The following is a 14,480-nucleotide window of genomic DNA, read 5'->3' on the forward strand; positions in this document are numbered from 1 at the left end:
GAATGGTTTTACTGATGATCCATGCATCTTTCTACTCCCTGTCCTTGTTAGGGTGGTGATGCATTAATGTATTTCTGCCTATATAAAATGAATGAATTTTCTAAGAATATCCATGAGTAATGATATAAATTCATTAGATTTTTTGACATACTCTATTTGATCGTTTGTAAAACATATTTAACATTTCAATAATCAGAATACTTTCTATAGTAGATGGTGTGTCATAGTTTGAATTAACAACTTTTTCTTCTCGCTTGGTGTTAGATAAAATGATGCAGTCCCAGTTAGTAACATCTTAGATAGGATAAAATATGACAGTATGTTAGGGAACATTAAAGTTCAGAGACTGCCACATATTTTAGTTTTAATATTATTAGTGCTGTGCCAGTCTTTGGGTTTGACAATAGTTAGATTTTTCTTTTTCTTTTTCTTTTTTTTTTAATAGTTAGATTTTTCTTTTCTCCCTTTCCCTGTGCCAGTGAGTGAGGCGTAACATTTATCTTAAAACAATAATGCACTGTTAATTGGGAGTGGAAAAGGGAAGAACGAATCCATAGGGAACTTATTTTGTTACCCGAGAGTATGATTTGTATGTGCAGTATAAATCTTGGTTAAGCATAATTCTCACCAATTTTGTAGAATTATGCTTAACCAAGATTTATACTGCACATACAAATCAAGAGTCAGTGATTCATGTCAAGGAATAATTTCTGATGTTGCAGTTAAGGGCATGTTGACTGCTTGGTTCATTTCTTTCATCACAGACAAATATTACCTATCTACCGAGACACCTGGCAGTGTTCTCAGCGCCGTAAATAATCTTCCGTTGTTCTTGACGGACTTCAACAACAGAGGTCAACGGTCAATCCATAGTGCCTAAAATCTGTTTCTTCTTCATGTCTGTTGTTTCACTGAGAAATAAGATTTGTAGTTCTTAAATGAAGAGCTGGCCTTTTGGAGATCTGGTTGCTTTATCCCAGGAAACCCCAGTAAATATTTGTTGACTATTGAAATATTATGGTATAGCTTTTAAGTGCTTAACTAGAAAATGGAAAGGACTATAGTTTGAAGTGATTTTATGGGGGAAAGTATTGTTAGTTTATTATTATATTGAAAGTAGAATGAGGACTACAACAGGAATAAGGAGGCTTCTCAGTTCATTTTGGACATTACTAAAATAAATTAAAATTTTAAAGCCTTAAAGTTTCTCACCATAGAAAATGTTGATTTGAACTTGGAAGATATTTCTAGAGATATTAATGATAGATCAAAAGTTATAGAATATAGTAAGTTTAAATAAATCATTGTCAGCAAATCGGCAATCCTCTGTTTTAAAAGTAGTTAAGTAAAATATTACATCCACGCTTGTATTCAGTTTTTTTAGTAACATCTCAGTACCCAATCCTTGAAAGACCAAACCAGCCGCATAGTGAAGGGGAACTGCGATCTGATGATGTATATACTTCTCTCCTCTGGTAGCTGAAGGTTAAATGGGTAGCAAGCAGAATGCCTTAAACAAGATTGGTATATTGATTAAAACGCTGATTTAACAGCTCGCAGTTTCCCCTTGGAAACCTGGAAAAGATAAGCCAGCTGCTGTCTAAGAGTGCTCAGTGTCCACTGAGAGTACACTATCTATCATCACAATATGGTGATGAGAGGTGTTTTATGTTTGTGTTAATTTCCCCCACTAAATCAGTAATTATTACAATCCTGTCCCTGCTGTTTACCCTGCAGCTGTTTTTCCATTTGTCGAGAGAGCGGGTGTTCTCTGAGGACCGCACACGTTTCTATGGTGCAGAAATTGTCTCTGCCTTGGACTATCTACATTCTGGAAAGATTGTGTACCGTGATCTCAAGGTAAAAAAAAAAAAGTAATCAAAAATTGTTTTTGCAGAAACTATAGAGACAAACACAAATTACAAAGTTACACAGTTTAAAAGAAGCAGATTTAGTTTTTTTGAAAAAAGCACTCTGTTTAATAATATAGTTCACTGCATTTGAAAGGAAATTTCATTCACTAATATGTATGTAGTTGCTTTATGTCTGAGTTTTTGATGTGTATAATAATTTCTACTTGACTACTCTGATCAAAGGTGATCTACCAGTAAGTTTCATTTTTCTACAAATGTTACAATTAGAAAAATATTAAACACCTGAAGAAACTTAATAAGACTATTGGAAGGAAAATATTCATTTTTGACTTTAATGTTAACTCTCTGGTGGGTTTAAATTAAATACATGAAGTGTCTTTAATATAGTTTTTAGTAATTTGTTTTGCATTTATAAAAGCATGTATTTGTATTATTAGTATTAGTGTCTTGACTTCTCTAAGTGGCTTTCTGATGAGACCTTTAGGATAGCTCAAAATTGGCAAAGTAAAGGGCGGATAGTAAATATTTTAGGCTCTGCTGCCCATATGTTCTCTGTAGCAAACTACACAACTCCACCATTGTAGGGTAACAGCAGCCCCAGACAGTCTGTAAATGGGTGGGTTTGGCTGTATTCCAATAAAACTTTATTTACAGGTAATGGTTCAGTTGGCCCACAAACAAGAGTTTGCAGATTGCTAGAGCAACTCGCGCAAAGTAATAATAATTCTTGTGGCACTTTTGTGAGTTAGGTTAGCTATTTTAAGGAAATTTGTACTGTTGACACATTTTGAACTTCTAAATCAAATATCCTTAAAAAATAAATCATAGTAATCTTGACATACAGTTTGACACCAAATTGCTTTATTGACCAAGTATTATACTTAAGATGTAATTTGATTTGTAGAAATAGAAGTTACATGAGGCTTTTATGAACTTCTGTTTTATATGTATGAAATGAGTTAGGTATCTGTGTATTACTACATGTAAAAGTAATCATTGTTATTCCTCACTTACGTCTCACTCTACTTCAAACCTGTGATTCTTAAATTATCTCATTAATTAAGGAGCTGTCTAGACCATTTTAAGATGTTTCTGTTGTGTGCCTTTAGATAATGAATGACCCTAAGGAGTAACTACCATCACCAAGTATCATTTTACATAATGACAATGATTTAGTATTTGTGTTATACAGGATATTATATGTATTTATTTAAAAGAAGCTGTAAGACACTGTATTTAGGAAAAAAATGAACTATGCACTTCATGAAACATATAGGTCAGAGATGGCCAACTGTCTGTCTAAATGGACTCGAGATTAATGCAGTTCAACAGCGTGATTGTGTTTAGCCTGAATCTTTTTTTACAGCAAATTGTACCTTTATTAAAGTAGATTTCTATACATAAAATTCACATACATTTCACATAAAATTCTATACGTTTTAAATATAGTTGTTGACTTTGGCCAAAAACATCTTTTCATGTATTGTTTAACTGTTGGTGCCACAGCCATGGTCTAAAACTTTCCATTAATCCCAGACTTCCCTGTGCCCCTTACTGTTGGTATCTTTCCACTTCCTGCTCCAGGCAGGTTTCCATCACCAAAATTAGTTTATTTTGTTCTAAAATTTCTTTTCTTTTTTTTTTTTTTATTGTTGGGGATTCATTGAGGGTACAAGAAACCAGGTTACACTGATTGCATTTGTTGGGTAAAGTCCCTCTTACAATCGTGTCTTGCCCCTAAAAGGTGTGGCACACACCAAGACCCCACCCCTCTGCCTCCTTCCCTCTCTCTCCTCTCCCCTTCCCCCACCCCCACTGTGACCTTAATTGTCATTAATTGTCCTCATATCAAAACTGAGTACATAGTATTCATGCTTCTCCATTCCTGTGATGCTTTACTAAGAATAATGTGTTCCACTTCCATCTATGTTAATACAAAGGATGTAAAGTCCCCATTTTTTTAAATGGCTGAATGGTATTCCATGGTGTACCTATTCCACAGCTTGTTAATTCATTCCTGGGTTGGTGGGCATTTAGGCTGTTTCCACATTTGGCGATTGTACATTGAGCTGCAATAAACAGTCTAGTGCAAGTGTCCTTATGATAAAAGGATTTTTTCCCTTCTGGGTAGATGCCCAGTAATGGGATTGCAGGATCAAATGGGAGGTCTAGCTTGAGTGCTTTGAGGTTGCTCCATACTTCCTTCCAAAAAGGTTGTATTAGTTTGCAGTCCCACCAGCAGTATAAAAGTATTCCCTTCTCTCCACATCCACACCAGCATCTGCAGTTTTGAGATTTTGTGATGTGGGCCATTCTTGCAGGGATTAGATGGTATCTCGGTGGTTTTGATGTGCATTTCTCTAGTAATTAGGGATGATGAGCATTTTTTCATATGTTTGTTAGCCGTTTGTCTGTCTTCAGAGAAGGTTATGTTCATCTTTCTTGCCCACTGATGTATGGGATTGTTGGCTTTTTTCATGTGGATTAATTTGAGTTCCATATAGATCCTAGTTATCAAGCTTTTGTCTGATTCAAAATATGCAAATGTCCTTTCCCATCATGTAGGTGTTCTAAAATTTCTTATGTAAGGAGTAATAAAACATGTTTTCTTTTGTAACTTAACTACTCTTGCTCAATATGACATCTAATGCGATTCATCCACATTGTTAGATTTATCAGGACTGAATCTTTCTACAACTAGAATGTGACAGAATTCAGGATTCTTGTGTCTGATGTCTGCATGGCCAAATAATCCTCGATATTTAAATAAAAATGTTTTTAAATTGAACATAGATTTTTAAAATAAATTAGTTATGTGACAAGACAAAATATATATTCACTTTCCAAATATTCTTAGAAGTAACTCTTCTCTTCCCGAGTCTCCTCCTTCTGTTCCACTTGAAGTTTTAAGAATCAAATTGTGGGGAGAGAGGAGGGGTGGGGTGAAGGAGAGAGGCCTGGGATTTAAGTAAATGAAAACAATTTTGAAGTAATAAGTAACATCTAGAATGTTTGAAACCAGACAGTTATCTCAAAAAAGCCTAAAGAAAAACTGTTCCGTTGATGGCAGCATTGATTTTGGAATAATGTAATTAGGATTGTCCTGGTCAATGTTCTCCTTTAATTATTTCTCACAAATCAATCAACATATTGGTAAATTGAAGTTCATTAAATGAGTTCCACTGCCCCATCCTTTCTGGTGATGGAATGAAACTAAATTTGTTGAACTGCGATGTAAAGTACCCACTTGATGTATAATACCAGCCACATAGTTACTGTTTGCACAGATCACTAACTCTACAAAACAGTTAAGTGGTCTCTGCTCTCTAAGTTGATTGATTATTTATTTATTTTTTAGAGACAGACTCTCACTTGTTGCCCTCAGTTGTAGAATGCTGGGGCGTCACAGCTCACAGCAACCTCAAACTCTTGGACTCAAGCGATTCTCTTGCCTCAGCCTCCCGAGTAATTGGGACAGGTGCCCGTCACAACCCCCGACTATCTCTAAGTGGATTTTTTTTTTAAAAAATAGCCTTAACATAAAGGTCTAAGTGAATATATAGCATAGGACAGAGGTACATCTATGTTTTTAAGAAATTAAATATTCAAAACTTTTATGACATTTGTAACCACAGCACAAAGGATTATGTATAGTAGAATGAGAGAGATTTTAGGTAGGATCAGAGACATGTGGAACTTGTCCACATTTTATAGGTGACGTTTTTCAAACCTAGCAGCCTAGTAAGTGACTTACTAAAGTAATGGCCTAAATTGGTGACACAGTTAACCCTTTGGCTACAGAGCAGTCAGAAACGGAATGTGCCAGTTGAGGCATGCGGTGATGACAACAGCCTTTATCATACACACGTACGGCTGGATGTTCCTTGGCTTCAAAATAATTTTGTCCAACTTGGTTTCAGTTTCAATATTTTATATTTATTTGAAAAGAAATATGCAAATGAAAGAGTTGCATTTGAAATAGGTTCCACACTTTTGTTTTCCAAATCAGATTCTTAGGTACTTGACAGTTTACATGTTTTGCAAGAAGCATTTTTTAAAGCTACCTTTATATCCAAATTCTTCCAACAATGATCCAGTCTTCTGAACTTGATGACTCTTCAAATGTATCCTACTCCATATTTATATATACACACACAAGAATCCACTATTTGTACAAATTATTTCAGGCACACCTGTGAAAAACACTGAGAACAAAGTGTATGATGTGCAGAGACTTAAGTCAGGTCCTGCAACAGTAACTTGTGTTGTCAAGTTTTTGTTTGCAAAATGAACAACGCCTGTAAGACTAAAGAACATCTTGTCTTGAAGACCTTACGGCATCTTTCCACCAAGGGGACATCTTGTTTGAACACCTACAAGCACTGTTAGCAGTCAGAAGGTCGAGATTATTGGAACTCATGAGTCCCAGCTCCTTACTGTGCTTGTCACTCCATTCTGCCTTCCAAAAGTGAAGTCTAGATGGGGAATGCAGAGGATTAATTGCCGGAGAACTTTATAAACCTAAAATCAAATTAAACTTTGGAAGATACTAGAATGAACGTTTCAAATATATTTATACCAGATGTGTTAAAAATAGCATCATCGGGAACTGATTTAGTTCTTTGATCAGTCTCAGGTTTGTCTCTGGTCTCATCACTGATGACTGTGATTTTATTCAAATGCAAATCCATTTGAATGCCTCTCATAGCTGCACTTGTCCAGTAAATTAATAAAAGTTTGCTGCTGGCCATTTATTGTTGAAGGTAGAGCCTCATTTCCTGTGCAGGAAGATATTTTAATAAGTTAGCATTCATGAGCAAATACATTTTCAGATGTTTTTGATGTATATCTAGGCCATTGGTGTGCTTTGAAAAGACTTTCAGGTGACTGCATCCTGCAGGTTTGTGAATCACTCCAGTAATGGTTTTGTATTTTGTGGAAACTTTGTTAATGTATCTTATATAAAATTATTTATTGTATAACAGGACTGAATGTTAGATACCTCCAAATTTATTTATTTGCAATATTGGTTTTAGGGAGATCATTTTTTCAAGATGATACATGTCTATTTATTCATATTTTTGATGGAAAAGTTTTTGTCATTGATGCTCAGCAAAATGACATTTTATAAGGGTGAAAGAGGAAAATTGATGGAAATGGGAGCACGTTATTATAAAATAACATATGAAAATTATGCACCATTTCCTTTGTTTTATTTAAAAGAAATTTTTACATATAGAAAAGTGTTTTGTTTTTCTTTTTTTTGACTAGAGTCCCACTTTGTCACTGTGGGTGGAGTGCTGTGCCATCATAGCTCACAGCAACCTCAAACTTCAGGGCGCAAGTAATGCTCTTGCCTCAGCCAAGTACCTGGGATTACAGGCGCCTGCCACAACACCTGGATAGTTTTTCTATTTTTGATAGAGACAGGGTCTCACTTTTGCTCAGGCTGGTTTCAAACTCCTGAGCTCAAGCAATCCACCCTCCTCGGCTTCCCAGAGTTTTGGGGTTACAGGCATAAACCCTGCACTGGCCTAGAAAAGTATTTTCAATGAAATCATTGAGCTGATAAAAGTGATTTATGGGGTTCCATTCCTGAACTTAGTTCTTTCCTTTAAATACACGGTTTTCTAGAAGAGCCCATACTATTTTGATAATTTACAAATTGGCCACTAAACTCTTTACGTTTAAAAAAAGATCCATTCATTCATTGAATGCTTACGGAGTGTGAAGTTCTGCATTCGACAGAACTATCACATGGGATTATTACTGTTATTTACTTTTGTTTTATAGATAAAATTGAAGCATGTAGAAATTAGTAATATGTCCAGGGTCTCACAGTAAGGGGTGAAGGGCAAATTTAAACACAACCCTCTGATTTGAACCCATAGTCTCATTCATTTTGCACTCTCCTGCCTCTCCTGCAATGTGCTACTCGGCCCATGGCCTGGACCCTTCTCCTGTCTCTTACAATCCTCCCTTAGGCTTACCTTATTTCTTCCCGTATCACTGTACTTTTTAAAGTTGGTTTATAAAACAAGTAGTGATAAAACCGGTCTTGATTTGCCCAGGACTGCCTAGTTACAGCGCTTAACCAGTCCTGCATCCTGTGAAACCCTCTGCCCTGGATAACTGGGGACAGTTAGTCACCCTCTGTTTATCCCTTACCCGACCCTATCCTTGCATCTCATTCATTCTTCATCCCACATCTGTGTGGTGTAAATCTCAGAGGTGACATAGGAGAATGGGGTGCAAGTTGGGATATTGATGAACACACACAGACACATTCACACAGTGCTTGGTATTAAAAAGCAGTGTTTATACATTTTTATTCTTTATCTAGACCCTTCAAAATAGCTTTGTCAAAATGTAAAGAAATAATGTATGCAGTTCGGTTTCTATGAATACTTCCCCACGCATATAAAGCATCTGAAGAGGATGAATGGAATGGGGTAGAAAGTACATTAACATTTTGTTTAATATTGTTACAGACTATTTGTAGTTTTTATAAGAACTTTTGTGTATTGTAGAGATTAATGTCCATTGAGGACATTACTGCATTTTTATATAATAAAACAATAAGCATATTTAAAAAAATTGAGAATAGGGGATATACATTTTTGTTTGACAGAACAAGTTTCATTCATATACTTTTTTTTCTCATTATGGCAAGTTAGAGGAGGGAGGAAGAAGAGGTGTTTTATTTTTTTGAAAGAGAAGGAGAAAAGAGAGAAACACTAGACACAAGAAGAGAAAGATCAAGGAAGAAATAAAGAGTTGTAGAAGTAAGAAATTAGATGTAGAGAGAGATTTTTTCTTGATATTTCTGGTTTGGTTTCAGTATTTAGCACTTACTGTCACTTACAAATCAGGCAGGATTTCTAGGTTCTGGATTGTAGAGAATCGTTAGGAAGAGGTAAGATCTCTGAATTTGGATAAAATTAAAACTTAAATATCATTGCATTAAGGAGTAGAATAATTATCTACTCCTGAAGTGCAAGTTTATTATCATTCATCCTGGTAATGTATTTTTCACATGTCGTGTATTCTGTGTGACACGGGAAGCACTTGTCGGTGGTATCATGACTGGTGGTTATGGACCCCAGCTCTGTAAGGCTCTATGGTCACAACTCAGGACTCACATGTAGCTTTGTGTGATGATAATCAGAATCGTGGGTTCAAAATGGTGGGGGAGATTGCTGACTTACAAGGTTGTTATTTTTAATTGTGTTAGCTTTACACCAAACTCTTCCCTTCTCTTGAGGCAGATAATATTACTTGGTTCAAAGTGTAAGTTTCTCTTTGGTGTTTTTGAATTAATGTGTTCCAAAAGGTCCCAACTTTATAACATTTGTGCTATATATTTTTATTAACTGTTGAATGTTTGACTTTGATATTCCTTTTCTTTTTATGTTTAAAAAGGTTGGTATTTCTTTAGTACAAAGAACTGCAAAAGAGGGTATCGCCTTACCTTACAAAATAAGATTTAGGTTTGATTTACAACCACCACCAAAAAACATTTCTGTAAGTGAATGTTTTATAGTAGCAATAGATTCCCAAGAGAACATTTTGAAAACCATCTATATATATATAGAAGAAGATGTTCATGTCTTTGGGATTGTAGAGATCACATTTTATTTTTTTAAAAACAAAGAGGAGATTTGTTATTGCTTTGAAAAGTCAATTAGGCTTTAATTCTCAGAGCTTACACAACAATGGCTCTTAAAGCTATAGCATTCTTTCCCAGTAGCTTAAAAATCAATGATTTTGTCATCAATGAAGTATTTTATAAAACATGTTTCTTTTCACATATGAAGCTATAAGATTTGTAAGTATTGAAAGTTCTATCAACTACAACTCTGTTCTCTTTCCAAAATACTTTACTCAGCATTCAATAATTTTTCAAAACACTATTTTCTGACTGTTAAAGACTATAGAATGATTTATGTCATTTTTCTTAATACACAGCTGGAGAATTTGATGCTGGACAAAGACGGCCACATAAAAATTACGGATTTTGGACTTTGCAAAGAAGGGATCACGGATGCAGCCACCATGAAGACATTCTGTGGAACACCAGAGTACCTTGCGCCAGAGGTGGGCTTTAGTTTCATTCATAGAAAAAATAACATTCATTTAATGTGTTGCAAAGTAAACCATTTAAGCATTAAAAGTAATTGCAGTACCCACTACTTTTACCTGTATTTCAACCTGAATCAAATTTATTTTGCTCTCACTTTTTTAAAAGTGATATTACAGAGTGGAGAATATATGGAAATTAAATTTTATAAAATTCATAAGCACAAAGGTGCTAACTAAAGTAGATTCAATGATTAAATCAATTTTTATTTCCTGGCCATATACATTTCATTTCTTATACCTATTTTTATTTATTTATTTATTTATTTTGTGTGTGTGTGTGTGTGTGTGTGTGTGTTTTTGGCCGGGGCTGGGTTTGAACTCGCCACCTCCGGCATATGGGACTGGCGCCCTACTCCTTGAGCCACAGGCGCCGCCTTATTTATTTATTTTTTTGAGACAGAGTCTCATTATGTTACCCTTAGTAGAGTGCCATGGCGTTACAGTTCACAGCAACCTCAAACTCTTGGACTTCAGTGATTGTCTTCCCTCAGCCTCCCAAGTAGCTGGGACTACAGGCGCCTGCCACAACGCCTGGCTAATTTTTGTTGTTGTTGTTGTTGTTGTCATTGCTGTTCAGAAGGCCCGGGATGGGCTCGAACCCGCCAGCCTGGGTGTATGTGGCCAGCGCCCTATTCATTGAGCTACAGGCACAGCCCTCTTTATACCTATTTTGACTGATTTACTTAAAATAGAATAATTGATATCAGCAAGAATATTTACATTTCTGTAAACCATCTTGGACTTTCCTTAGAAACAAAGAAACAGTAATTATTGGAGTTACAGTATTGTGGGGTTTTTACTTAATTAAAGAAATGTATTTTATTGTGAAAGTTGTTGAAATGATTCTATTTTGGAATTGTCATCAAAGGAAGCTTCAAACTAGTAACCTGTCTATGCTGAGGGTTTTGCAATAATTTATTAATTTGTTAAAACGAATTTTTATTGTGGATCTGCTACATTTCGGGTATTTTCTGGGTGATAATGGTTATGGAACAAGACAAAAGCACCCTCCTCTCGGGGAATTAGTGGAGGGAGACAGAGTAAGAATAAATAAATAACAATGTCTTAAGTTCCATGGAGGGAAAAAGAAGCAAGATAAAGGGAAAGGTGTAGTGTGGCTATTATAGACAGCATTCTGAAACAACCATTTTGTATGACTGGATTTTCTGAATCAGGAATGCAGTTGGGGTTAGCAGGGACGGCTAATTTATGCTACACTGGGTCTCAGGCCTCAGCCACATGGACTTTACAGTTAGGAGGTGATTCTATGGCTCGAGGCTGGAGTCATCTGGATGCATCTTCACATATGTCGAGCAGTTCTACTGGCTGTCCATGGTACCTTATTAGGGCTTTTGGCAGGAGCTCTTACATTTGGTTTCTCCGTGTGGCCTGGGGCTTCCTCATCATGACAGCTTCAGAGTAGTCAGGCTTAGGGAATGAGTTAGAAGCTGTATTGCGCTTTTCCACCTTCCCTGGTAAACTATGAAAAGTTTGTTAACTTTTCAAAAATGTATTTTCATAGTATTTTTTTATGTTGGGATACCATATACCATAAATTTCACCCTTCTAAAGTGCAAAACTCAGTGGTTTTTGGTATGTTCATCGAATTGCACAACCATTAGAGCTATCTAATTCCAAAGTGCTTTCATCACCCCAACAAGAAACCCCATTCCCATTAGCTCACCATTTCCATACCTCCTCGGCAACCACTGATCGACTGTAGATTTACCTGTTCTAGACATTTCAGACCGATGGAATCACACGGTACGGAGTCTCTGTGACGGCTTCAGTGTCCATCTGTGTTTTAGTGTGTTATTGCTACTTCGTTCCTTTCTATGGCTGGGTAATATTCCATTGTATGGATAGACCACATTCTGTTTATTCATTCAGCAGCTGATGGACATTCGGGTTGCATCCGTTTTTAGCTATCATGAACAGTGCTGCTGTGAATATGTATGCATCTCCTTTCATGGCCTTGTTTCAGAAGTCGCACAACATCGTTACTGTCTTGTGTTTATTCCTTGAGGCACTTGTAAGCCTGAACAGATTTAAAAGGTACCACCCCATCTCTCCTTCGTAGAAGAGCGTCTGAGGTGGAAGGTAGTAGCCATCTTTGGCAAAACATCTTCCACATGATGCTCGGGGAAAGTGATGTTTGTCCAAAGATGTGAATGATTAGAAGCAGGGGGAGCTATCACAAAGTTGTAAGGAAACAGCTTTCCAAACACAGAAAGCAGCTAGTGTGAAAACCCTGAGGCAAGAGTAAATTCTAAATATGGTTAGTGTGGCCAGAGCCAAATCGATGTTAATCTTTGATGGGTGCGGATTACTATTCAATGAGCATCTAGTATGTGCCATATGCTATGTAAGTGCATTCTATTGATTATTTTACTTGATATTTGGAATTATCTTTGGTAATAGATAGCAAACCTGATTTTTTTAGGTGAGGAAACACAGAATTAGGATTTATTAATGTAATCTATATGCGGTTAGGAGATGGTGAAGGCATAATTAGGATTCTAAGTAGATTACTTGCCTATAAAGCCCACTTTTACTTTTCTAACTATATCATGGCCCCCGGAAGTCACAGTTTTATAACTATTTATAGGTGTAAATAATTGTAATTTTTAAAAGGGTGCTTTGTAAATGCTAAATAGGAAAGGATAATCAAAAGAAATTAGAAAGTAGAATAAATTCACAGTGGTACTAGCATTCCTTACACATTCAGTAACTCATGCTGGTTTATTATTATAATAGTTCTTTTCAGCTAAGGATTAAATTTACATTTCAAAAATGTTGAGTTATTGTAAATAATGTTTAAAATATACTAAATTTCCAAGTATTATTTTCTTGCCAAATATATTACTCTCTGTTACACAATCTGGAGCTTAAAATTTTCTATTTTTGTGGTTGAATTAGGTGAAATTTAGAAGCACTGTTTCTTGTTTATTCAAAGAAAAGATCCTATTTTCTAGAAGAGGATTATTTTTGTGAATGTCACAAAACAAATTCTTTGTTTCTCTAGAGTTCAGTTACCCCTGTATACCTTTGCCATGGAATATGGTATCCCATATTAGAATAACAAAATTAGTTGAATCACAGTTAGGGGAAATTAATTCTGAAGAGGAAAAATACATCTCATTTCAGAAGCAGATAATCTCCAGAGAAACAAAAATATTGTTTTCTATGCAGATGTCATCAATTGAAGAACAAAACGAAGATTAATACAAGAATGTACTTGTTTCTAAATAAAAAGTTCACAGTTCACAAGAAATTACTGCTTTCTTTTTAAAGACAAGAAACATTTCTGGATACTTTTATAATATTTCAACAATTTAGTCATTAAAAGCAGTTTATAAACTCATCTACGGTTGATACATCGTGATTCATAATTAATATCTTAACATTTTTATAGAGGAGAATGATTATTGTAGTTACTATTTAAGTGTGACAAATCTCAAAACAGCTAACTTCTCATGAAATTTAAATTCTTATATTATAAATATTTGTGCTATATCCTGCATATTTGCAGCTTGGATTATGTTTATCCTTATTTTTTAAAAAATGAGAATTTAATTCCTGGAAATGGTCCACTGCAGACCATTTCACTGAAAAATATTAATTAAAGAAATACTTTTTGAGTATCAGGGGTTTAAAATTCAAGAATTGAATTAGGTACAGGGAATACAAAGATAGTAAGAAATGGTTTTTGTCCTTAAATAGTTTGCTGTTTACTAAAGTAACCAGTAATTACTATTAAGTAATTATTACGCAAGAAAAGTAACTACTAGAGTTACCTACAGTGGAGTGGAAGAAACGTGCTTGCGCCTTCAGGGAGGGTTCAGCAGCAGGAGAGGGGAGGCAGGAAGAGGAGGCTGGACATCTGTGTAGAGACTAAATGCAAAGGACGTGAGGTCTGAGTCCGTGGGTGAAGGAAAGTCACCTGGGAAATGAGACCAATGTGATAATGTGATCAGGCTCACAAGGTCATTGTCAGGGAGGGATTAGCACAAGCTGAAACCAGCTTCCTTTTAGTTCAGATAGTGTTTCTCACTTCTTTTGAACCTTAGAATTTCTGGTATTTACCATTATTAGCGCTAGTGTTTTCTTGATAGTAATGTAAGTAGTAGTTGCATATTAGATCTGTAATATGTTCTTGACTATTCTCATGTGAATGACTGTTGATATTTTTCCTTCTGTTCTCAGACTGGTTTACACATTACATAGGGATCTTTTTGCAACCTACTTTATCTAGCAGAAGTATTCCTTTATTTTTTTAATGTTTTAATCTAGTAGAAATTTTTTGCTATTCAAAGATAGATGAAGAATATTTTCAAAGATACTTCAAAAAGTGTTAAAAAGCAGTTCAAAGCCAGTTTATTAAATGTCCTATATGTCAGACGCAGCAAGTTTTTAAATAAACTTAAGATTTCAACGAACAATTTGTTTCTTGTGCAAAGACAA

At 35.4% G+C, this 14,480-nt stretch overlaps 1 protein-coding gene across 5 annotated transcripts in view; it reads left to right on the forward strand.

Moving 5' to 3' along the window:
- AKT3 (AKT serine/threonine kinase 3) overlaps positions 1-14,480 on the forward strand; it is a 404,883-nt gene that overhangs the window by 268,117 nt on the left and 122,286 nt on the right. For all 5 annotated transcript variants that reach the window (XR_008382960.1, XM_053604360.1, XM_053604362.1 and 2 more), the window contains exons 9-10: positions 1,738-1,860; positions 9,843-9,971. Coding sequence is in view for 4 of the 5 variants with exons in the window: in XM_053604360.1 (XP_053460335.1) it covers positions 1,738-1,860; positions 9,843-9,971 (252 nt within the window). In the remaining variant the exon portion in view is untranslated. The remainder of the gene's footprint in view (positions 1-1,737; positions 1,861-9,842; positions 9,972-14,480) is intronic.

This window comes from Nycticebus coucang, chromosome 10 (assembly GCF_027406575.1).
Source record: "Nycticebus coucang isolate mNycCou1 chromosome 10, mNycCou1.pri, whole genome shotgun sequence".
Lineage (NCBI taxonomy): Eukaryota > Metazoa > Chordata > Mammalia > Primates > Lorisidae > Nycticebus > Nycticebus coucang.